Below are 20,339 nucleotides of genomic sequence, written 5' to 3'. Positions count from 1 at the left end.
TGATGAACAGCAGTATGGAAGTGTAAGCCGAATAAACCCTTTCCTCCCCAACTTGCTTCTTGGTCATGATGTTTGTGCAGGAATAGAAACCCTGACTAAAACAATGTGTAAATTTGGAATCACACCAGAAGAGGGGAAAAAATGTAAACACCGATTGTACATCCTGCCAATGTATATTTTTCAAGGAGTGAAAAGACAACATTTCTAAAATAATGAACGCACACCTCCCCTCCACAGACTAAGATATCCCTAACGATGGAAACTAAGATTTCAGGAACTTGCTGGGCGTGGTGGTGCATTCCTTTAGTCCCAGCACTCGGGAGGCAGAGGCAGGCTGGTTTCTGAGTTTGAGGCCAGCCTGGTCTACAGAGTGAGTTCCAGGACAGCCAAGGCTACACAGAGAAACCCTGTCTCGGAAAAAAAAAAAAAAAAAAAAAAAAAAAAAAAAAAAAAAAAAAAAACAAACAAAGAAAAAAAAGATTTCAGGAACTCTGAAGTGCAGCAAGGAGAGCATGTTTTCCAGCACACTCAACCCAAATCACTGAGCATCCTTCCAAACCCTCGCTGATGAGAGGGGTGACTCTCTTCTTCCAAACAGCATCTGCTATGAGCACTTCTACCTCCGAAAAGAACTAGAAGCTGGGACTCAAATAGCTTCTGTACAATAATGTCCACAGCACTGTCATTTACAATGTTTGAAAGGAGAAAACCAACCAATGCCCAGGATGGATGGATGGGCATAGAGGTGTGGTATGCACTGTGCTAGAATAGTTTCAGCGTTTATGGATATTATTTAACCTTAATAAAATTCAGAAACATCCCATAACATAATTTACCTCGAAGATGTTGTGTCTGAATCCAAATGAAGTAAACCAGTCATATAAGATAGCATATGGTTCTTCCTCTTCCTCCTCCTCCTTCTTTTTCTTTTTGAGACAGGGTTTCTCTGTGTAGCCCTGTCCGTAGACCAGGTTGGTCTAACTCTGCCTCCAGAGTATTGGAATTAGTGGTGTGTCTCTTTTATAAGGCATCTGAAGTGTTTGTCAGCGAAGGTTGGGGAGTAGGAATGAGGTGGGAATGGTGGTTTACTGGGCCTGGGAAGAAGGAATAGGGAGTAACTATGAAATTGCTCCAGAGTGTTAGCTTGAGGTTGGATCTTCCTATTAAGGACTGAATGCTAGGGCCGACTATCCAGTTATTTTTACCTCCAGCCACAACTATGCCACTGAGTGATAGAATATAGGGATCTGTTGGCTACTTCAAATTTAGTTTGATTTTTTTTTTAAATCTGCATGTAGTCTGTGACCACATGCATGCCTAGTGCCCACAGAGGACACAAGAACGTGTCAGATCCCCTGGCATTGGAGTTACATACAATTGTGTGCCACCATGTGTGTACTGGGAATCAAGCCAGGGTCCTCTGGAAGACCAACCGGTCATCTTCGCTGATGAGCCATCTCTCCAGCCCCTACCTTAAACTCATTTGTACTTATTTATTTTGAGACAAGGTTTTGCTATGTAGCTAAACTGGCCTCAAACTCCTTATGTAGACCAGGCTGGTCCTGGATGTCTGCCTGCCTCTGCTTCCTGAGGGCTGGGATTAAAGGCGTGCACCACCAGTCCTCCTGTTACCCAACAGTCTGACACTCTAGGATCTTGAAAAGCTTTCATGGAGAATATATGCCATGCTTGCCTGAAGCATGAATCGGAGTATTTACTTGACAAAGGTGTCACACAAGGGAAAGGGTGGGAAGCCCTTAGAGCTGCGACAGAGGCCATCACAGCAGCGGTGGCTCGATTGCAGGGCCAGCACACCTATCCTCATTGCAATACCCTGGGATAGACCCTGGCCCTTCCAGCTCCACAGTTTATAGATCAGACAACCTCTACTTAGTAGCTGCTCTTGCTGAGCAGGGATCCTGAGAGGTCCTTTAGTGCATTGCTGCGTTCCTCATACCTTACCTGCACCACAGGTAGATTTATATAGCCCAGAGGCATTGGCAAGAAGAATAAGCTAACTTGAGCTGGAGTGTGTGTGTGTGTGTGAGCCGCTTAGTAGGCAAAATTCTTGTCATGCAAGCATGAGGACCTGAACTCATATTCCCACAACTAAAGTGACATTGGGGACAGTAGCCCATGTATACCATGCCAGTGTTCCTACAGTAAGATGAGAGACAGGAGAATACTGGGACATTAACAGGCTAACACATAGCATTATGCACACAGCAGAGAACAAACTGACCCTATCTCAAACAAGGTCCAACACCTACACACACACACACACACACACACACCATGACATGCACCCCTTCACCACATGCATGGACATGCACACACATAAATAAATTTTAAGATAAATAAATAAGCCAAGCATGGTGGCGTACACCTTTAATCCCAGCACTTAGTCAGGAGGCAGATGCAGATGGCTCTCTGTGAGTTTGAGTCAACCTGGTCTCTATACTCGAGTTCCAGATCAACCAGGGCTCCAAAAAGAGACCCTGTCTCAAAAATAAATAAATAAATAAATAAATAAATAAATAAATAAATAAAATAAGGGCTAGCTTGGTGGAGCAGAACTCGGTTCTAAACTAGTCCCATACTTACTTGGCCAAGCGATTTAAACTGTAAGTACTTGGGTTTCCTCCTCTATAGAAAAGAAAATACGGTTGATCTAAGAAGCCAGTATGTGTACCTGGCCCAAGACAACCCTTACTAGAAGCGTTACTCCGAGATCTTAGGACCATAAAATCCTCCTGATCTCCATCCTCCCTTCATCAAAATGTGGTTGGCAAGCGGTGGAGCTAAGGGGTCCAAGAGAGACTGGCAACCGTGGGGAGTCAATCGTTCCTGGATGGTGAGGACACCTTTTGTGGCACGCCCAGTGCCGGGTCGCTTCTCGGGTGGAAGCAGTTTCAAGGCACGTGCACAGGAAATAGCCCCAAAGTTTTCAATGCTCCACCCCAGGGGGCGGAGATAGAAGGAGCCTCTTATTTGAAAGGGAAGTTGTGAAGTCGCTCATTCAAAGTCCGGGGGAGCGACCTGGGAAGCGGAATTCGGGGCCTGAACCTCCGTGCCTTGACCAACCGATTGTTTGTTCCCCTTGCAGACCCTGCCTTCCTCTCAGTCCACACTCAGCCGTAGACGTCGGGTTTCCAGCTCCGTCTGTGCGCACATAACTCCAGGAAGCCGCTAGCTCCCGACGATGTCTTCTGTCAAGTTATGGTGAGTCGGGAGTGAGCTGTGTCTCCCGCACACCCACACAGGTGGCCCGGGGACACACTCAAAGGACGCCTTTTCTGAGGCAGGGGACAAAGCTGGGGGGTGAGGCGGGCAGCAGTGGGGAGGCTAGACACGCTGCCTACGCTGCCCACGCGCAGTCACGGAATCCCGGCGCTTGGGAGACAGAGGATGCGCTAGGCTGGGGGATGGGCCCCCTACCGGACAAGAACCTTTTTCAGGCCTACTGGTGCGTCGTTTCCTCTGGTGAGCCGTGAAGAACTGAAGAAGCTGGAGTTTGTGGGCAAAGGAGGGTTCGGAGTCGTGTTCCGGGCACACCACAGAAAATGGAACCATGATGTAGCAGTCAAGATCGTGAACTCGTGAGTGACCCCAGCTGTAGTCAGAGTGTGGTCACGAGCCTGAGTGGGGCAAGGGTGGGGTCTTTCAGAGCGCAATCCAATTTTGGCCCCCTTTCGGCGTGTAGGAAGAAGATATCCAGGGAGGTGAAGGCTATGGTTAATCTTCGTAATGAGAACGTTCTGCTCCTGCTGGGGGTCACTGAGGACCTCCAGTGGGACTTCGTGTCCGGGCAGGCTCTGGTGACAAGATTCATGGAGAACGGCTCCCTCGCAGGGCTGCTGCAACCTGAGTGCCCTCGGCCCTGGCCACTCCTCTGTCGCCTGCTGCAGGAAGTGGCGCTGGGGATGTGTTACCTACACAGCTTGAACCCTCCGCTCCTGCACCGGGACCTCAAGCCCTCTAACATTCTGCTGGACCCAGAGCTCCACGCCAAGGTTAGTCCATCTACAACCTAGTGTAGACGTGGGACCATGTTGAGTACCTGTCCCTCTGAATACATGACAAGACCCAACTAGGAGTTTTATCTCTAGTCATACCAGGTGACCCTCCTTACCAGAGGCCCTTCTTAACCCCCTGGCTCAGTTCCACAGGCCTAATGCACCCTCATGGACCCAGGCTGACTTATCTCAGGCCTGCCCATCAGCAACTCAGATCTCCTGCTAAGGTCTCAATGACTCTACCTTCCCTCTGGTCCTCCATACCACCTTCCAAAAAGCTGAGGCTGCTGCATCTTCTGGGGAGCAAGAGAGGGAAAAATCTCTGACCCCCACCCCCTTCATCTAATACCTTCCCTTTCCTTTCCTTTATAGCTAGCAGATTTTGGCCTGTCCACGTTTCAGGGAGGGTCCCAGTCAGGGTCAGGATCAGGATCCAGGGACTCTGGGGGCACCCTAGCTTACTTGGACCCAGAGCTGTTGGTTAATGTCAACCTGAAGGCTTCTAAAGCGAGTGATGTCTACAGGTAAACCACCCACCCCAAACACACTCCAAATCTCTATACCAATTTGGGCCCTTCTAAAGGGTATGATACAGGAAAGATGTCTCCCCAGAGGCCATCTAAGCCTCCATTTGTGTCTGTACAGCTTTGGAATCCTCACGTGGGCAGTGCTGGCTGGCAGAGAAGCTGAGTGTAAGACTCCAAATGGAGTACCCGAAAGCACCTAAAACCCCCTGGAGCCCTCCCTTTTACCCTGACCCACTAACACACTGCCCTCTTACCACCTCACCTCCCACTTGGATGACTCTCCCTGCTCCTGCCCGAGATAGAATGGGCTGTCCCCTCATTTCATGAATTCCTTATGTTATCCCCCAACTCCAGTGGTAGACAAGACTTCACTAATCCGGGAAACAGTGTGTGACAGGCAGAGTCGTCCTCCACTGACAGAGCTGCCTCCAGACAGCCCTGAGACTCCCGGCTTGGAAAGACTGAAGGAGTTAATGATTCTTTGCTGGGGTTCCCAGTCCAAAAGCAGGCCATCCTTCCAGGGTGAGTTAGCCGTATCTTTGGCAGCTAGGGTAGGCTTGGGTCTTCATCAAGGAGCTTCTCTAAGGAAAGAAGTCCAACTCGTATACAACTCGCTGTTGTCTTTCAGACTGCGAACCAAAAACCAATGAAGTTTACAATCTGGTAAAGGACAAGGTAGATGCTGCTGTCTCCGAGGTGAGTTTCTAGCACTGCCTTCCCATCCAGGAACTATTTGGAGATGGCACAAGTGGCTCCCTTAACCGTTCAGTTTATCTTCACTGGCCACCATTATTTAATCCTTGATTGTCATTCCCATTCACCAGAACCTACTCCTTAGTCTCCAGAGACCAAGAAAATATTCACTGGGGTTTCCTTTGGCTGCCCCGGCTCCTGACAACAAGGTCCCCCTGTCTGCACAGGTAAAGCATTATCTGTCTCAGCACAGAAGCAGCGGCAGAAACTTGTCTGCCAAAGAGCCAAGCCAAAGAGGCACAGAAATGGATTGCCCGAGGGAAACCATGGTTTTTGAAATGCTGGACCGCCTGCATTTGGAGGAACCCTCCCGACCAGTTCCTGGAAAATGCATAAACCTTTCTGAGAGGCCAGCACAGGACACATCAGTTGGGCATGCCACACCAGCAAGGACATCTTCTGACCCCATGGCTGGCACTCCCCAGATTCCACATACTTTACCCTTCAGAGGCACAACACCCAGGCCAGTCTTTACTGAGACTCCCGGTCCTCACCCCCAAAGGAATCAGGTGAGACACTGGCAAGACTAGAGCACACCCTCTTACCCAGGAGAACTGCACGGTGATGAGATTAGCCTCTTGAATAGAAAGCCTGAGAGCTCTGTGTTGTTTGCAGGGAGATGGAAGACACGGCACTCCTTGGTATTCCTGGACCCCACCGAATCCAACGACAGGTACCCATTCTTCATTCTCTCTTGCTCTCCCTGCTCAGCTCACCTTCCTCCTCAGCACTCATCTATAGACATGAGTTACTCTGGAGGTGGGAAGGGATGACTAGAGATCATCTAACCCGATCTGTCTGCCTCGCTTAATACGAGGAACATGACATCCACTAGGAGAGGATCCCACTGACTTTTCCCAGCACAGAGTCTGTGAGCCCCCACAGTTCCTTTATTGATAAGCAAGTCCAGAAAGTCTCCCATCAAAGACACCCAAACAGCCAGCACTACTCCTTTGAGCTTCTACAAGACTAATTCTGAAGAGGCACAGCTCATACTGGGACACAGTAGCTAGCAGGTGAAGACCCTGCATTTGCATTCCCCAGGGTAATCACAAGGTGTCACTGCCCCTTTCCCCAAAGTGCTTGCCAACCTCATCTTTCTAACCTCTGAACCCTCTCACCATCACCTCCTCCTTTCCTCTTAAAGGGCCACCGTCTCTTATCTTCAACAACTGTTCTGAAGTGCAGATTGGAAACTACAACTCCTTGGTAGTACCACCAAGAACTGCCTTGCCCAATTATGACCCAGCACAGTTCGGCAGGGGTAGGGGAAGGCAGCCCTTCCACAAGTAGACTTCAGAGAATCACTGCAAGAGCCGGAAGTGTACCATTCAGGCAGCGTGGCAATAAAAATTACGTTCTAATCAACCTGGACTGGCTAAGACAATCCTTGCCACTTCCTGAAGCTCACAACATTCTGTGAAGACAGTTGGACCTACACCCAAACTGACATTTGATCTATCTCCTTAAAGTCAATAAACATAGTATGTTAACTATGAGAGAATCTGAGGTGTCAATCCAGGGCATCAGGGATGGGCAGCCAGGAGCTGGATACCCTGGAGGGGGGGTGAGGTGGGGGGGAGAGTTGGTGCTACAGGAAAAAGGGACCTGGGGACCAGATATTGAGATATAGGCCACCTCCTGGCTCATAAGGTCAGGGTCCAGCTGCTGGCAGGAAGGAATCAGGGGCTCTGCTCTCTAATGCTCCAGTCTCAGGGTGGGGTACTTCCTCCAGAGCTCAGGGCTGATACCACCCTAAGCCTAGGCTGACAGGAGAGAAGTCCCCCCTTTTCTCCTTGATTTTGAGCACTGGGTTTTGGGGCCCTGGTAAGGAAGGTGTCTCAGGAAATTTGAAGGCACCCCAGGCTCTCTAGACCATCATACACCTGCTGCACAGACCTCCTGCACCTTGCTTTCCTAGGCATGGCAGCAGGGTTTTTTGTTTGTTTTTGTTTTGAGTCTCCGTATCCAAGAATTGATAACTATATCCAACAAAAAGGAACACCAACCCAAGGAGCTGAAAATGGTCAGACAGTTCACACTTGGCGACACCAGAGGGAACAAGAGTAAACGGGAAATGTCACTCCTGACCTCACCCACACCCCAGCCCCAGCTGGTACCAGGGCCCCCCCCCCTCTTCCCCACTTTCTCCCAGGCTTTCCTTGGCCTCCCCACTTCCAAATATTGTGTCCTTATCTTGTCACATCCCTTTGTTGTCCCCTTCCCCCGTTACCTTGTGTTTCTCCCACGGCCCACCTGCTCATCGACTTCGTCCGTTAAAGAAAAAGAGAAGGCGATGATTAGAGAATGCAATCTGGGCATGGGAAGCAGCCAGGGGAGTCAGGCTCCAGAACGGGAAGGGGCTGGACTGTATCGCGGGGAAGTGGGAGGGGGCCTTGGCGCCAAGAGGGAAGTGCCAGTCGCCCGGCAGGCCCTGAGCCACTAGCAAAGCAGCGAAGGTGAATGGTAGCCATCCCACCCAGGTTCCCTCCTGGAGCCTAGCTTTGCTGAGAGAACTTCTGGAGCCTGACCCAAAGCGGTGAGTCTGGGGCACCTTCTTCTCAGCTCCAGCCAGGACACTAACACGGTATGGTTTGTGGGAAGGATAAAGAAGTCTTGTCACAGCTGGGAGCCCTGTGAGAGAGCACCTAGCAGGGAACCCTATTGCTGCTGAAAGCTTAGTGGCTTGGGCGAGAGTGGCTTCGGGAGAGGTGGGAAAGCGCGGTGGTCCGGGCCAGGTTATTAACTCAGCGCCCTGTGATCCCTAGGGCAGGGGCTCCGGGCTGGGGCGGGGAAGACCATGGCCCGCCTCTTCAGTCCCCGGCCTCCTCCCAGCGAAGATCTCTTCTACGAAACTTACTACAGCCTGAGCCAACAGTACCCACTGCTGATACTGCTTTTGGTCATTGTGCTCTGCGCGCTGGTGGCACTGCCCGCCGTCGCCTGGGCCAGCGGCAGGGTAAGATGGGCTAGATGTGGGAACCTGCTCTAGGCAGGGGCTACTTCGGGCTGGGGACATTTGAAGATCTGAGATTTGCGAGGTCTTTTAGTTAATAATGTCTTTGCTGGGAACCAAAAACGAACTGTTGAATCTCATGAATTGTGACTCTGGGTACATGTGACAGAGCTCTCCACCCTCTAAGCTTAGTCTCTGGGTCAATACTAGGACGTAAGTGAGTCCCGAATGCTTCTCACTGTGTTCTGTTGGTTCTCAAGTAAATCCAACACCGGATTTTCCATTTTTCCAGAGAGGAAACTCTACTCACGTCCCTGGGGAGAGTCATTTCCTGACTTTTTCTCTATCCAGATTTGGGGATGTGGGGCTGCTAGCTGTGCCCACAGACTTCCAAAAGATAGTTTTTGCCTTCCTCCATCTTTTTGTTTTTGTTTTTGTTTTTGTTTTTTCGTTTTCATTCTGGGCAAGAAAGGGGAACTCTTCCACTCTGGGTTTCCCTTTCATTCCTGGGAGGTAAGGGGGGGCACATGACTGGGAACTAACCCCTGGCTACCCCAAGTCCTGAAAGAGGAGGGACGAGGGGTAGGGTAGTACTGGGACTTATAGGCTAGAGGAAAGGCAGCCACTCAGAACTCAGTGCTAGGGGGAGCGAGGGGTTGCAGAAACTTGGGCTGCCCCAGTAGACATTTGTGAAGTTTAGTGGCTTGGCTTCAGGAGAAAGGGATTCTTTCTCCCAAGCAAATTAGCCATTCGGATGACATTCACTCTGAAAGCCAAGTGGATGCCACCGCTCTCCTTTACCTGTGGGGATAGCCAGGCAAGTCTAGAGTCCCATGGCTTGAGAGATAGGGACAGGAGGACCAGGAGCTCAAAGTTCTCAGCTGCAGTGAGTTGGAGGCCAGCCCAAGCTACATGAGCCCCTGCCTAACTAAATAAGCAAACAACAAACAAACAAACACTAACACACCTGCAATACAGAAGAGCACAGGCTTGCAAATAGCCAAGAGCAGCCCGGCCTCAGCTCTCCCTCGTCCCATGCAAATGTTTGAGATATATTAGGTGGAGCCAGGTGACACTGCTGACCTCTGTGGATAAAACAGTAGGGTTTTAGAAATTTCTCTTGGCTTGATCTAATGTGAAAAACACGTGTCAGTGGCCCCTGTTTCCTTGTGTATGGTTTTTTATATTATTATTATTCACTTATCTGTGTGGGGGGAGTCAAAAGACAACTCAAAGGTATGAGTTCTCATCTTTTACTATGTGGATTCTGCAAATTAAGCCAGAACATTTGGTGGCACGCTCCACTCCCCCACTGTAGCATCTCACCAGCCCTCTATCCTTTGTGCGCATGCGTTTCAGATACTTTGCCGAGCTGGTTTGAAGGACACCTAACTTGCTCTTTCTCACCTTGAGAGAACTTCAAAGTATCTCCTCCCAGCCTGGCTTCAGATATCTTTTCTCCGCAGGAGCTGACCTCAGACCCAAGCTTCCTGACAACTGTGCTGTGTGCTTTGGGTGGCTTCTCTCTGCTATTGGGGCTCGCTTCCCGGGAGCAGCAACTGCAGCGATGGACACGACCTCTTTCTGGTCTCATATGGGTTGCATTGCTGGCTTTGGGCTATGGATTTCTGTTCACTGGGGGTGTGGTGAGTGCCTGGGACCAGGTAAGGAGAATCAAGGCTTGGGGGAAGGTGAACCTCAAACTTAGACCCTGGGCGCAACATCACGGGCCTTCAGCTTCCCACACCCTTTTCTAGGTGTCTTTTTTCCTCTTCATCATCTTCACCGTGTACGCCATGCTGCCCTTGGGCATGCGGGATGCTGCTGCTGCGGGGGTCATCTCATCCCTCTCTCACCTGCTGGTCCTTGGACTGTATCTTGGGTGGCAGCCTGAGTCACAGAGAGCTCTGCTACCACAGGTAAAAATGCAAGTGGGGCAGATAGTGTGCCCAGAGCTGGCTCAGCTGCTTGGTAATGCTGTATTATCCAAGGCACGTCTCGGCCCTCGCTGGAGCCAAGCACTGATAACGCCCCTATAGCGACCTCTGGTGTTGCTGCTACATCACTGCACCATGCCTACCTTTGTCAGAAGAGGGCACTATAGCCATGGGGAAATCAGTCAAGATTCTCTCGGAGGTACAGAAGTAAAAAGTGGAGCATTCATGGAAAACGTTGAATCAGACCTGGAGCAGTCTCTTGCGGCTGGAATGGGCTCAGGAGACGAATATGGAGGAATAGCACTCTAGACAGAGGAAATATACATGCAAGATAGCTAAGCCTAAGCGGTCAGGTTGGCTCCACAGCCAAGAGTCTATAGCAGAGCCGAGAAGAAAAGCAACCAACTCACAGAGTGGCTCCGATTGTTCTGAGATACCTAGGTCCTTAACCATAGAGCCAGCTCTCCTCGTCCTGTGTTTGGAACTAACTCCAACTACACTGATAGACTCCCCCACCCACTAGGGTTAGGGGAGTGGTACACTTTCTAAGTCTGGCCTTTGCCCACAGTTGGCAGCAAACGCGGTGTTGTTCCTGTGTGGGAACCTGGTGGGGGCGTACCACAAGGCCCTGATGGAGCGAGCATTGCGGGCCACGTTCCGGGAGGCTCTTAGCTCTCTGCACTCACGCCGGAGGCTGGACACTGAGAAAAAGCACCAGGTCAGTGGGACCTAAGAGGCAGGAAAGGGACAGCAGCTCAGAAAAAGCAGCTTTTTAGCACCTTCGTTCTAAGTGGCTCTGGGTAATTCATTTGCCTTCCTCAAGTATTTTCCTCCTTTATACAAACTGTGAAGTTGCCTGCCCGTGGGAGACTGTTGCTAGGCACCAGTTGAAACCCAGTGGGATAGCTGAGGGTGAGACCCTTGCTGCACAAACCTGAGGAGGTGAGTTCAGATCCTAGAACCTAAGCAAAGGTGGATGGAGACAAGGACAAGCTGACCTCTGACCTCCACCCATACACTGTGGCACATGTGCCCACAAATATATACACCATTCAACAATGATAAATTAAATCTTGGTCTGGTGTAGTGGTGTGCTGTGTCTTTAATATCAGCTCTTGGGAGGCAAAGGCAGACATAACCTCTGTGAGTGAGTTTGAGACCACCCTGGTTTAGATAGTGAATTCCAGGCCATCCAGAGGGATACATAGTAAGATACTGTCTCAAAATGATGATGATGGTGGTGGTGGTGGTGATGATGATGGTGGTGGTGGTGGTGGTGAAAGTTATTATATTAAAGGAAGATTTCAAATTTAGGTGTTGACTTTGGTCCTTAAAAGTGACCAGGACAGATTGGGGTGTTGGAGTCCTGCTGGGTGGACTGGAAAGGTCGGGGAGCTACTAGTAGATAGCATGTAATATGTGGGAGCCTGAGTAATTTGAAGGGCTAGGGTTCTTGGTTATAGGGCACAGCAGGGTAGGAGAGGTATCACTCATGGGGCCTTCTCCAGGAGCACCTCCTCTTGTCCATCCTTCCTGCCTACCTGGCCCGAGAGATGAAAGCAGAGATCATGGCCCGGCTGCAGGCTGGACAGCACTCACGGCCAGAGAACACAAACAACTTTCACAGCCTGTACGTCAAGAGGCACCAAGGAGTGAGGTATGAGGCAAGCCAGCCAGAGGGGAGGGCCCCTGGGCTGCTGCCCTGGCCCTGTTACCATGGCTCACCCCGTTACATACAGTGTGCTGTATGCTGACATCGTGGGCTTCACGCGGCTGGCCAGTGAGTGTTCCCCAAAGGAGCTGGTGCTCATGCTGAATGAGCTCTTTGGCAAGTTCGACCAGATTGCCAAGGTCAGAGGGGTTCTCCTCTCCACCCTGGGGGAGAGGGGGGCTCACATACCATGCACTGGGGAGCCTCTTGCAAGGAAAGCACACATCTTCTAAGAAGTCTTACACTGGAGCCAAGCCAAGCTCCCAAATAATGGGGTAGAAGTAGGAACCGCTCACAGACACTCCCACTGGGAAACTGTCACCGTCCCCGAGAGACCTCCCCACATCTGATCTCCTAAGCATGATACCTCCACATCTGTGCAGAGATCTCCAGACATGCTTACCTTGGGAGGCCTCTCCAGAAGGAATTTCTGTTCCCTATAGCACAGCTTAGCAGCTAATCAGGCATGGTGGATGGTGGACGGCTACATTCTAGCTTGGCGTTTGCCTCTTTGCTTCTCATCCTGATATCATGAGCTGATAGAAATGCACCGTACATACACCCAAACTGAGGAGAACCACAGACACTCCAGTCTTTGATTATTCCCTCTGATGAAGACATTGCCCGAGAGACCTCAGTCCCATATCAAGGGACGCCATAGATCTGACCTAGACATTCCAAACCTCAGAAGTTCTTCAGGAATGCCACAGTTGCTCCCCAACTTCCCCCAACTCCCTCCTACCCCTCTGGCCTCTAACCAGGTTCCTCTACACACCCACACACATAATCCCAGGAGCACGAATGCATGCGGATCAAGATCCTGGGAGACTGTTACTACTGTGTGTCCGGGCTGCCCCTCTCGCTGCCTGACCACGCTATCAATTGTGTGCGCATGGGGCTGGACATGTGCCGGGCCATCAGGTCAGCTTGCGTGTGTGAGCAGGAAAAACTGAGAGCACTGGGTGTTGGGGCGGTGGGAGTGTGGGAGGCAGGGTGGCAGTCCTCCTGGGGAAAAGGAGAATCGTGGCAGCACTAAGCTTGTTCCACACTCTGCTCAGGAAACTTCGGGTAGCCACCGGTGTGGATATCAACATGCGCGTGGGCGTGCACTCGGGCAGCGTTCTCTGTGGAGTCATCGGGCTACAGAAGTGGCAGTATGATGTCTGGTCCCATGATGTCACATTGGCCAACCATATGGAAGCAGGGGGTGTACCAGGGTAAGTCCTGGAGCCTGGAACAGCTACTCAAATGACCGGTTGAGTCTCTCACAGGCTGCTGTCCTGTTCACAGTCCCTTCAGACAAGTGCAGGGAAATTCTGAGATGCTGGGAAGCCCTCCCTACAACATGGGTCCTTTCTTGAGGACACAGCTCTGGGAATGGTTTTTGAAAGAAACTAAAGGTTTCAAGGCTTTTCCTCCTGACTCTCACTGTTCCTTACTTCCAGACGAGTGCACATCACAGGGGCCACACTGGCCCTGCTAGCAGGAGCTTATGCTGTGGAAAGGGCAGACACGGAACACCGAGACCCGTACCTTCGGGAGCTAGGCGAACCTACATACCTGGTCATTGACCCTCGGGTAAAAGCTCAGCTCGGACCTCACAGATTAGACCAAGCAGACCACCTAGTCAACAAAGCCAGTCTTTTCTTTTATGCCAGAAACTGAGTTGCTGTGTTGTGATGTGGGTGGAGCAGGCCTATAAGGATGTGGGAGAATGGGGAAATATCTCCTTTTGACTCAGACTTCTCATGTCCCAGGCTGAGGAGGAAGACGAGAAGGGCACCGCAAAAGGATTGCTGTCTTCTCTGGAGGGGCACACGATGCGTCCGTCACTTCTGATGACTCGCTATCTGGAGTCTTGGGGTGCAGCCAAGCCTTTCGCCCACCTAAGCCACCTTGACTGTCCTGTGTCTACCTCCACTCCACTACCGGTGTGTACACCTCCATTATATGCCCCCACACTTAGGGGGAAACAGCCTCCACTGTCCTGAGGCTCCACCCCCAGCCTCCCCTCACCCACAGTGAATCATTTGGGAATGTGTAGCATTCCTGAACTGCCTGGTTGCCCCAGTCAGTGGGTCAGGCTTTCCTTTGCCCTCCCTTCCAGTTCACCTCAGAGAAATGCAAGCTCCCATAGACACTATGGCCACGGAACCTCGACCTCCCCTTCCCCTGTCACCCAAAGGAAATAGCTACCTATGCCCCACTTCCTTCTGATTCAGTGTACCCATCCCACCAGCAAATGCCTCTGTCAGTGTCCTCTGCTCCGATTTCCTATTCTCTTTAATCCTTCCCAACGTTAAGTTTGTGGGCCACCTGGGTTGTGCCTCTACTCCTTATGACTTACACACAAGGCAGATGAGGCGACAGAAAAGAATTGCTCCTGGCCTTGAAGAAGAAAGACCCTGTGAGCACACGAGGCAGTGGCAGAGGAAAAGGAGTTGTCTTGCATCTTATCTGGATGAAGCTAAGGCAGGGCCTCTTACTGCTGAGCCTATTTATAAAACTTGGAGGTGACCTGTGGCCCACCCATAATGAAAGCTGTTGAATCACTCCCAACCACAGCTTCTCAGGGTCGGTGCTCAATACAGGGCCAGCTCATGGTCCTAAAAGCATGTACCTTAGCATACTCTCCCCTATTCTTTCTCCTCCCAAACATGCTCCATACTCCAACCCCCTTTCTGAAGCTTTTCCAGAACATTCTCTCCTAGAACAGCCTGGTTGGGTTTTTTGAGGCATCTTCAGAGACTTCTACATTACATCCCTCTCTTTCCTTTTCCACCCAGTAGAAGCAACTCTCAACATCAGTAAACAGCAGATTCTCGGGGGCACTGGCAGCCGTAGCTCTAGGAAGGACTTTTTCTAAACACCAGCCTAGTGAAAGAAGAGGTCATAGGGGTTAAACAAGCAGGAGGAAGAGGAAGGAAGACTCCAGGAGCCCACACCCTGTTGTAGAGTGAGGCCTCCAAGGTGCAGAGGGAGTAGTGTGTGGAGCTGGTCACAAGCCCAAGGCCCACGAGACAACCTTGCGTGCAATTCCAGTGATAAAAAGATAAAAAGTGTTGTTGTGGAGGCTAAGAAGTGTCAGAGTTGTGAGACGAGCATAGCTTGTTTGAGAGTGTCTCAGAATTGCGGCAGAGCCTCATCAACCCTGAGGTTGGCCTCTGAAGAGTCAGGAAGTCAGTCAAATACTAGCAATTCCAAAAACGCCCATTCTGTCTCTTTCCCTCCAAAGAGGGCTTTGAACTCACTATGTAGCCAAGGGTATCCTTGGAGTTTCTGATCTTCCCACCTCCGCCTCTCCAGTGCAGAGATTACAGGTGTGGTCCACTCCATCTAGTTTCATGTGCTGCTGTGGTTCAGACGCACTCGAGGCAAATATCTCCTTACTCCTCACTGTGCAACTTTGAAGGCAGAACAGTATTTGTGCTGAAATGTTCCATCCAAACACTGTTCCTGTCACTGTTTTGTTGTTTGAGACAAGATCGCACTACGTAGCCCAACTGGAAGCAATTATCCTGCCTAGGGCCTCCTGGGTGCTGGAATTATATGATTCCACACCAACCTGTCCCTCACATTTTTTTGAATGCTTGAATGTCAAACACTAGTATAATTCTTGAGAAGACGGAAATGAATAGATACTTTTCCTACTTTCATATAACTTATAGACATAGGGAATAGGTAAAAAGCTAAGCCTTGGCGTATATGCATACCTAGGCCCCATATCTAGCATCTGCCACCCCCCTCAGTGGAGGGTAGGAAAGGATAGTTATCATCTTCTTGTACTGGTCTGGGGCACATAGGCCATCCCTTTCTCCCTTGATGGATGCTCTTTTATGTCTGCCAATTTTTTTTTTTTTTGGCTTTTTAAGACAGGGTTTCTCTGTATAGCCCTGGCTGCCCTGGAACTCACTCTGTAGACCAGGCTGGCCTCGAACTCAGAAATCCACCTGCCTCTGCCTCCCGAGTGCTGGGATTAAAGGCATGCGCCACCACGCCCGGCCATGCCTGCCTATTTTTATATCTTTGCATATATTGTGTGTTCCTTTTGGCCAAAAAATAGCTATGTGGCTATAATCAAATTGATTTCCCTTCCATTTCTTTCTTCTCCATACCTTGTCATCTACCTTGACCAGCTGTCTGCTCAGCATAGCTGACCTCACAAAAAGTCAGAGAGGAGTCAATATTTTTTTCTATAGTCTTTTCAATTCAAGGCAATGACATTTTTAGCACTCAAGGATGATGGGAAAGTCCCTGCCTTTAGAATCTTCAGTCTTCAAGGAGACACAGAACTAACAGCCCCCCAAATCTAGAGAAGATAAAGGGTTTCCCCACTGAGTGATGCTCGCCAAGATGAAATGAAGGCTTTAAAGATGCTGTAAATCTATAGAGTTATGAAGAAATAGAGTTTGAAGTGCTCCTTGCTGGGTAAGTGGGATTTAGTATACAATAGGCTGGAGGCCATTAGAAGCAGAAGAATTCATTCAGATCAAATGCAAACAATCAAGGACATATGTAGATAACTCGGTCAGGTTCACACTCTGTCTAGATGAAGAGGGAGTACTCATACCCCCACCATGTGTTCTTTCCACAGGAGAAAGCCTTCAGCCCCCAGTGGAGCCTGGACCGGTGAGGAACCCTCATCTTTGACAGTGGGGCACACTGGGTGAGTCCTCCCTAAAGAACTGCTTTGCTTTGTCTGGGCACTTTTGAGGTAACAGGCTTGGCTGTCACTATGCAGGAGTCGCACCCCCCGGGGACTAGATGATGAGCTGGACACTGGTGATGCCAAGTTCTTCCAGGTCATCGAACAACTCAACTCTCAGAAGTATGAAAGCCAGAGGGCTGGAAGCCCAACGGTGGTGTGGTGGAGGAGGGTGGGTGCTCCCCTGAGGGTCTGTAGAGAGGCAAAGAGCTGTCCTAGAGAAATACCTTCCAGAGGACCTCCACCTGCCCTGCCCTGCTCCATCCTGCCTGATGCTCACACCCCCTTCCTCACACCAGACAGTGGAAGCAGTCGAAGGACTTCAACCTCCTGACGCTGTACTTCAGAGAGAAGGAGATGGAGAAACAGGTGGGATGGAGAGAGGAGCACCTTGCCCCCGAGAAAGTTTAGGACTTCTATCCCTACCTGCCTTCCCTGGGTCCGCATAGTTTTTGACCCTAGGATGAGGGGATTGTGCCTCTAGTAGGAAAGTCGTGCCAGGTGTGGTGGTACAGGGCTATACTTAGATGGCAAGGGCAGAAGGATCAGAGTTCAAGGTCATCCTGAGCTACCCAGGTTACATGACCAAAAAAAGGTCATCTGTAGAATGAGTCATTAGGGTAGGTTGTAAAGGGAGTGGGGACATCTTGAAGAAAACTGGTGAGGCTACATAAATGAATTGGAGGGCAGAGAGTGAAGCTGGAGACCTCACCTAGGGTTGATACCTTCCTGGCTGTGTTCAATACCAATACCCCTTTGCCTCCAGTATCGGCTCTCTGCACTTCCAGCGTTCAAATACTACGCAGCCTGCACCTTCCTGGTTTTTCTGTCCAACTTCACTATCCAAATGCTGGTGACAACCAGGTGAGATGACTTCAGACAGCAATGGCGCTGCCTCTTCTGTGTAGAACCCTTTGCCCTTCCTGACCCATGGCCCACACTTTCTTCCTTTGATACCTTCCCCTGCACTGCAGATACCCACCCACATCCTCTGGAGCATAGGTAACAATCGCAGTCCCCATCTTAATGCACACCCTGGGACTGGGGCTGTCACTGAGTGGCAGAAAGCCTGCATCCACTTCATGAGGCCTTGGGTTCAGTACTTGAACAACAACAACAACAACAACAACAACAACAACAAAAAGCACATCCTGATCATGTTCAACCCCTTATGTCTTTAGACAGTAACAGCATCCTGGTGACATTGTGTTCTTACCAAGAAACCCAAATCTCACAGCAAATGACTGAGATCTAAGATAAGGCCTCAAGCCTAAGCCACTACTTTAAAGAGGAAGGTCTCGTTCAACACTCAGAGGGCTTGAGCCCAGAGGTTGATCTGATTCAGCGATGGCCACTCTTTTTTTTTTTTTTTTTTGGTTTTTTGAGACAGGGTTTCTCTGTGTAGCCCTGGCTGTCCTGGAACTTACTCTGTAGACCAGGCTGGCCTCGAACTCAGAAATCCGCCTGCCTCTGCCTCCCGAGTGCTGGGATTAAAGGCGTGCGCCACCACGCCCGGCGCGATGGCCACTCTTGTGAACCCTCTGCCTCCTTCAATGTTGTCCAGACATTATCAGTTCCTATTTCACTGAAATACTGCTCTAGACGGTCCAGTTCCCAGAACATTATGTCCTATCTTGGACCCCACCAGTAGCTGGTCTGGATACCTGAGACTTCTTCCTCCCCTAACCCCTATCTCCCAGCCTGATGGCAGGCACAGCCCCTCACAGCAGAGCTTGTTCTGGCACTTCAAAGCCTCCCTCTTGTCTTCTCTCAGGCCCCCAGCTCTGATCATCACCTACAGCATCACCTTCCTTCTCTTCTTTCTCCTCCTCTTCGTCTGCTTCTCAGAGCACCTGACGGTAAAGGGGTCTGGGGCAAGGGGTAGTGACAAGCTGAAGCCCTAATCTGAAGAAGGACTCCTAGCCCCGCAGCCATGACACCTCTTCTTCCACAGAAGTGTGTCCAGAAAGGTCCCAAGATGTTGCACTGGCTGCCTGCACTGTCTGTCCTGGTGGCCACACGGCCAGGATTTCGAGTAGCCCTGGGCACGGCCACCATCCTCCTAGTATTCACTATGGCCATCGCCAGCCTGGTGAGGACAAAGGGGGTTCTATCTGTCACCATCAGGGCATATTGGACCTGCTGGGGGTTGAAAGGGAATCCTTGGATATAGAATGACAGCTGACCTAAGACCAAAGGATGCTGGGAGGAGTGTGTGTGTGTGTGTGTCTGTGTGTGTGTCTGTGTGTGTGTGTGTCCTGCCCTCCAGGAATAATCAATGTTAACATCGTTGAATGTCCTTTCTATCTTTTCTGCCCCTGTATGCGTACACCATTCTTAACTTACTTGGCTAAGTTTATAGAATGTATAATCATTCCTAGAATTTAATAGGAACCATCCCCCGGCCAAATTACAAAACTAAATAACTAAATAAATAAGGGAAGAAAGAAAGGAAGGAAGGTGGCTTAGAGTGTTTAAATAGTTGGCAAGAGCTGACAGTGATTTGTTGACATACTAGTATTCATGGCAATTCTCGAAATCCCTCCTGGCTGTGAGGACCCATCTGAAGTTCTCTTAACCAAACAGGAGTAGCAGAATATGCCCTCTTTTAGGATGCTGGCTTTAACCCATCCCTAGATCAGGTGCAACCCAGCTGAAGCCTCTCCTCTGTGCCCAAGGCATTCACTGCCCTTCAGCTCATCTCCTTCCGTAGCTCTTCTTACCAGTGTCATCAGACTGCCTTTTCCTGGCTTCCAATGTGTCGTCTGTGACTTTCAATGCTTCCTGGGAGATGCCAGGATCCCTGCCCCTCATCAGCATCCCCCTCATCAGCATCCCAGTGAGTGTTTTTGTACAGCCCTGGGTCTCTTTCCCCATACCCTTCCTCATTAGTCCCCAAACTCATAGTGTCCAAGAGGCATTAGTCATATCTAGTGTCTGTTCCTGTGAATGACAGTCCTATTTGCCCAGAAACCCTGTGCCCTGGGAGAACGGGTACCCTAGGTATTCTCCGGGTATGTCCAAGGGATGTGCCTACCTCTGACCTCCCTTCCCACCCGGCCCCACAGTACTCCATGCATTGCTGCGTGTTGGGTTTCCTCTCCTGCTCCCTTTTTCTGCACATGAGCTTCGAACTGAAGCTGCTCCTACTTCTGCTGTGGCTGGTGGCATCTTGTTCCCTATTTCTGCATTCCCACGCCTGGCTGTCCGACTGCCTCATTGCCCGCCTTTATCAAAGCCCTTCAGACTCCAGGTATGTACAGTCTCGGGACACACATGCTCTGGCCCTCAGGAGTGTGGCTAGGATAGGACACAGCAGACTGTCCTTACCCCACAGACCTGAACCACCCGCAAAGTGAAGGGGGGAGGGGTGCTGAGGGCTCTGTGGGCACTGGGAACAGGAAGGAGGCCATCAGGAAGGGACAGAGCAAGTGACAAACCTGACTCTGACCTCTCAGGCCAGGGGTGCTGAAGGAACCCAAGCTGATGGGAGCTATCTACTTCTTCATCTTCTTCTTCACACTCCTGGTCCTGGCTCGGCAGGTACGAGCTTCAACTCAGTCTGCCAGGGCTTCCCTGTGAGTGGCGGAGCTTTCCCTGTGAGTGGCCGAGCCTTCCCTGTGAGTGGCTAAGCTTTTCCTGTGAGTGGCTGAGTCTTCCCTGTGAGTGGCCGAGCCTTCCCTGTGAGTGGCCGAGCCTTCCCTGTGAGTGGCTGAGCCTTCCCTGTGAGTGGC

At 50.6% G+C, this 20,339-nt stretch overlaps 2 protein-coding genes across 2 annotated transcripts in view; both read left to right on the top strand.

Moving 5' to 3' along the window:
• The first annotated feature begins 2,979 nt into the window (after positions 1–2,979).
• On the top strand, positions 2,980–6,795 carry Ripk3 (receptor interacting serine/threonine kinase 3). Its single transcript, XM_029469130.1, has 10 exons — positions 2,980–3,222; positions 3,459–3,599; positions 3,704–4,013; positions 4,389–4,540; positions 4,662–4,708; positions 4,898–5,065; positions 5,172–5,239; positions 5,464–5,805; positions 5,912–5,969; positions 6,444–6,795. Exons 1-10 carry the CDS (start codon positions 3,203–3,205, stop codon positions 6,587–6,589), a joined length of 1,452 nt encoding a protein of 483 aa, XP_029324990.1. The 5' UTR covers positions 2,980–3,202; the 3' UTR covers positions 6,590–6,795.
• A 907-nt stretch (positions 6,796–7,702) lies between these two features.
• Positions 7,703–20,339, top strand: part of Adcy4 (adenylate cyclase 4) — a 15,463-nt gene continuing 2,826 nt past the window's right edge. The window contains exons 1-20 of the mRNA XM_021181816.2: positions 7,703–7,835; positions 8,065–8,255; positions 9,719–9,916; positions 10,010–10,171; positions 10,758–10,907; positions 11,698–11,846; positions 11,929–12,040; positions 12,694–12,821; positions 12,959–13,117; positions 13,346–13,478; positions 13,658–13,831; positions 16,495–16,529; positions 16,642–16,728; positions 16,905–16,974; positions 17,372–17,469; positions 18,380–18,464; positions 18,560–18,697; positions 19,319–19,444; positions 19,674–19,858; positions 20,064–20,148. Coding sequence (XP_021037475.1) covers positions 8,097–8,255; positions 9,719–9,916; positions 10,010–10,171; positions 10,758–10,907; positions 11,698–11,846; positions 11,929–12,040; positions 12,694–12,821; positions 12,959–13,117; positions 13,346–13,478; positions 13,658–13,831; positions 16,495–16,529; positions 16,642–16,728; positions 16,905–16,974; positions 17,372–17,469; positions 18,380–18,464; positions 18,560–18,697; positions 19,319–19,444; positions 19,674–19,858; positions 20,064–20,148 — 2,433 coding nt within the window. The 5' untranslated portion in view covers positions 7,703–7,835; positions 8,065–8,096. The remainder of the gene's footprint in view (positions 7,836–8,064; positions 8,256–9,718; positions 9,917–10,009; positions 10,172–10,757; positions 10,908–11,697; positions 11,847–11,928; positions 12,041–12,693; positions 12,822–12,958; positions 13,118–13,345; positions 13,479–13,657; positions 13,832–16,494; positions 16,530–16,641; positions 16,729–16,904; positions 16,975–17,371; positions 17,470–18,379; positions 18,465–18,559; positions 18,698–19,318; positions 19,445–19,673; positions 19,859–20,063; positions 20,149–20,339) is intronic.

Source organism: Mus caroli, chromosome 14 (assembly GCF_900094665.2).
Source record: "Mus caroli chromosome 14, CAROLI_EIJ_v1.1, whole genome shotgun sequence".
Classification (NCBI taxonomy): Eukaryota; Metazoa; Chordata; class Mammalia; order Rodentia; family Muridae; genus Mus; species Mus caroli.
Note: the sequence above shows the minus strand (reverse complement) of the source record. Positions and strands in the feature narration are given on the sequence as shown.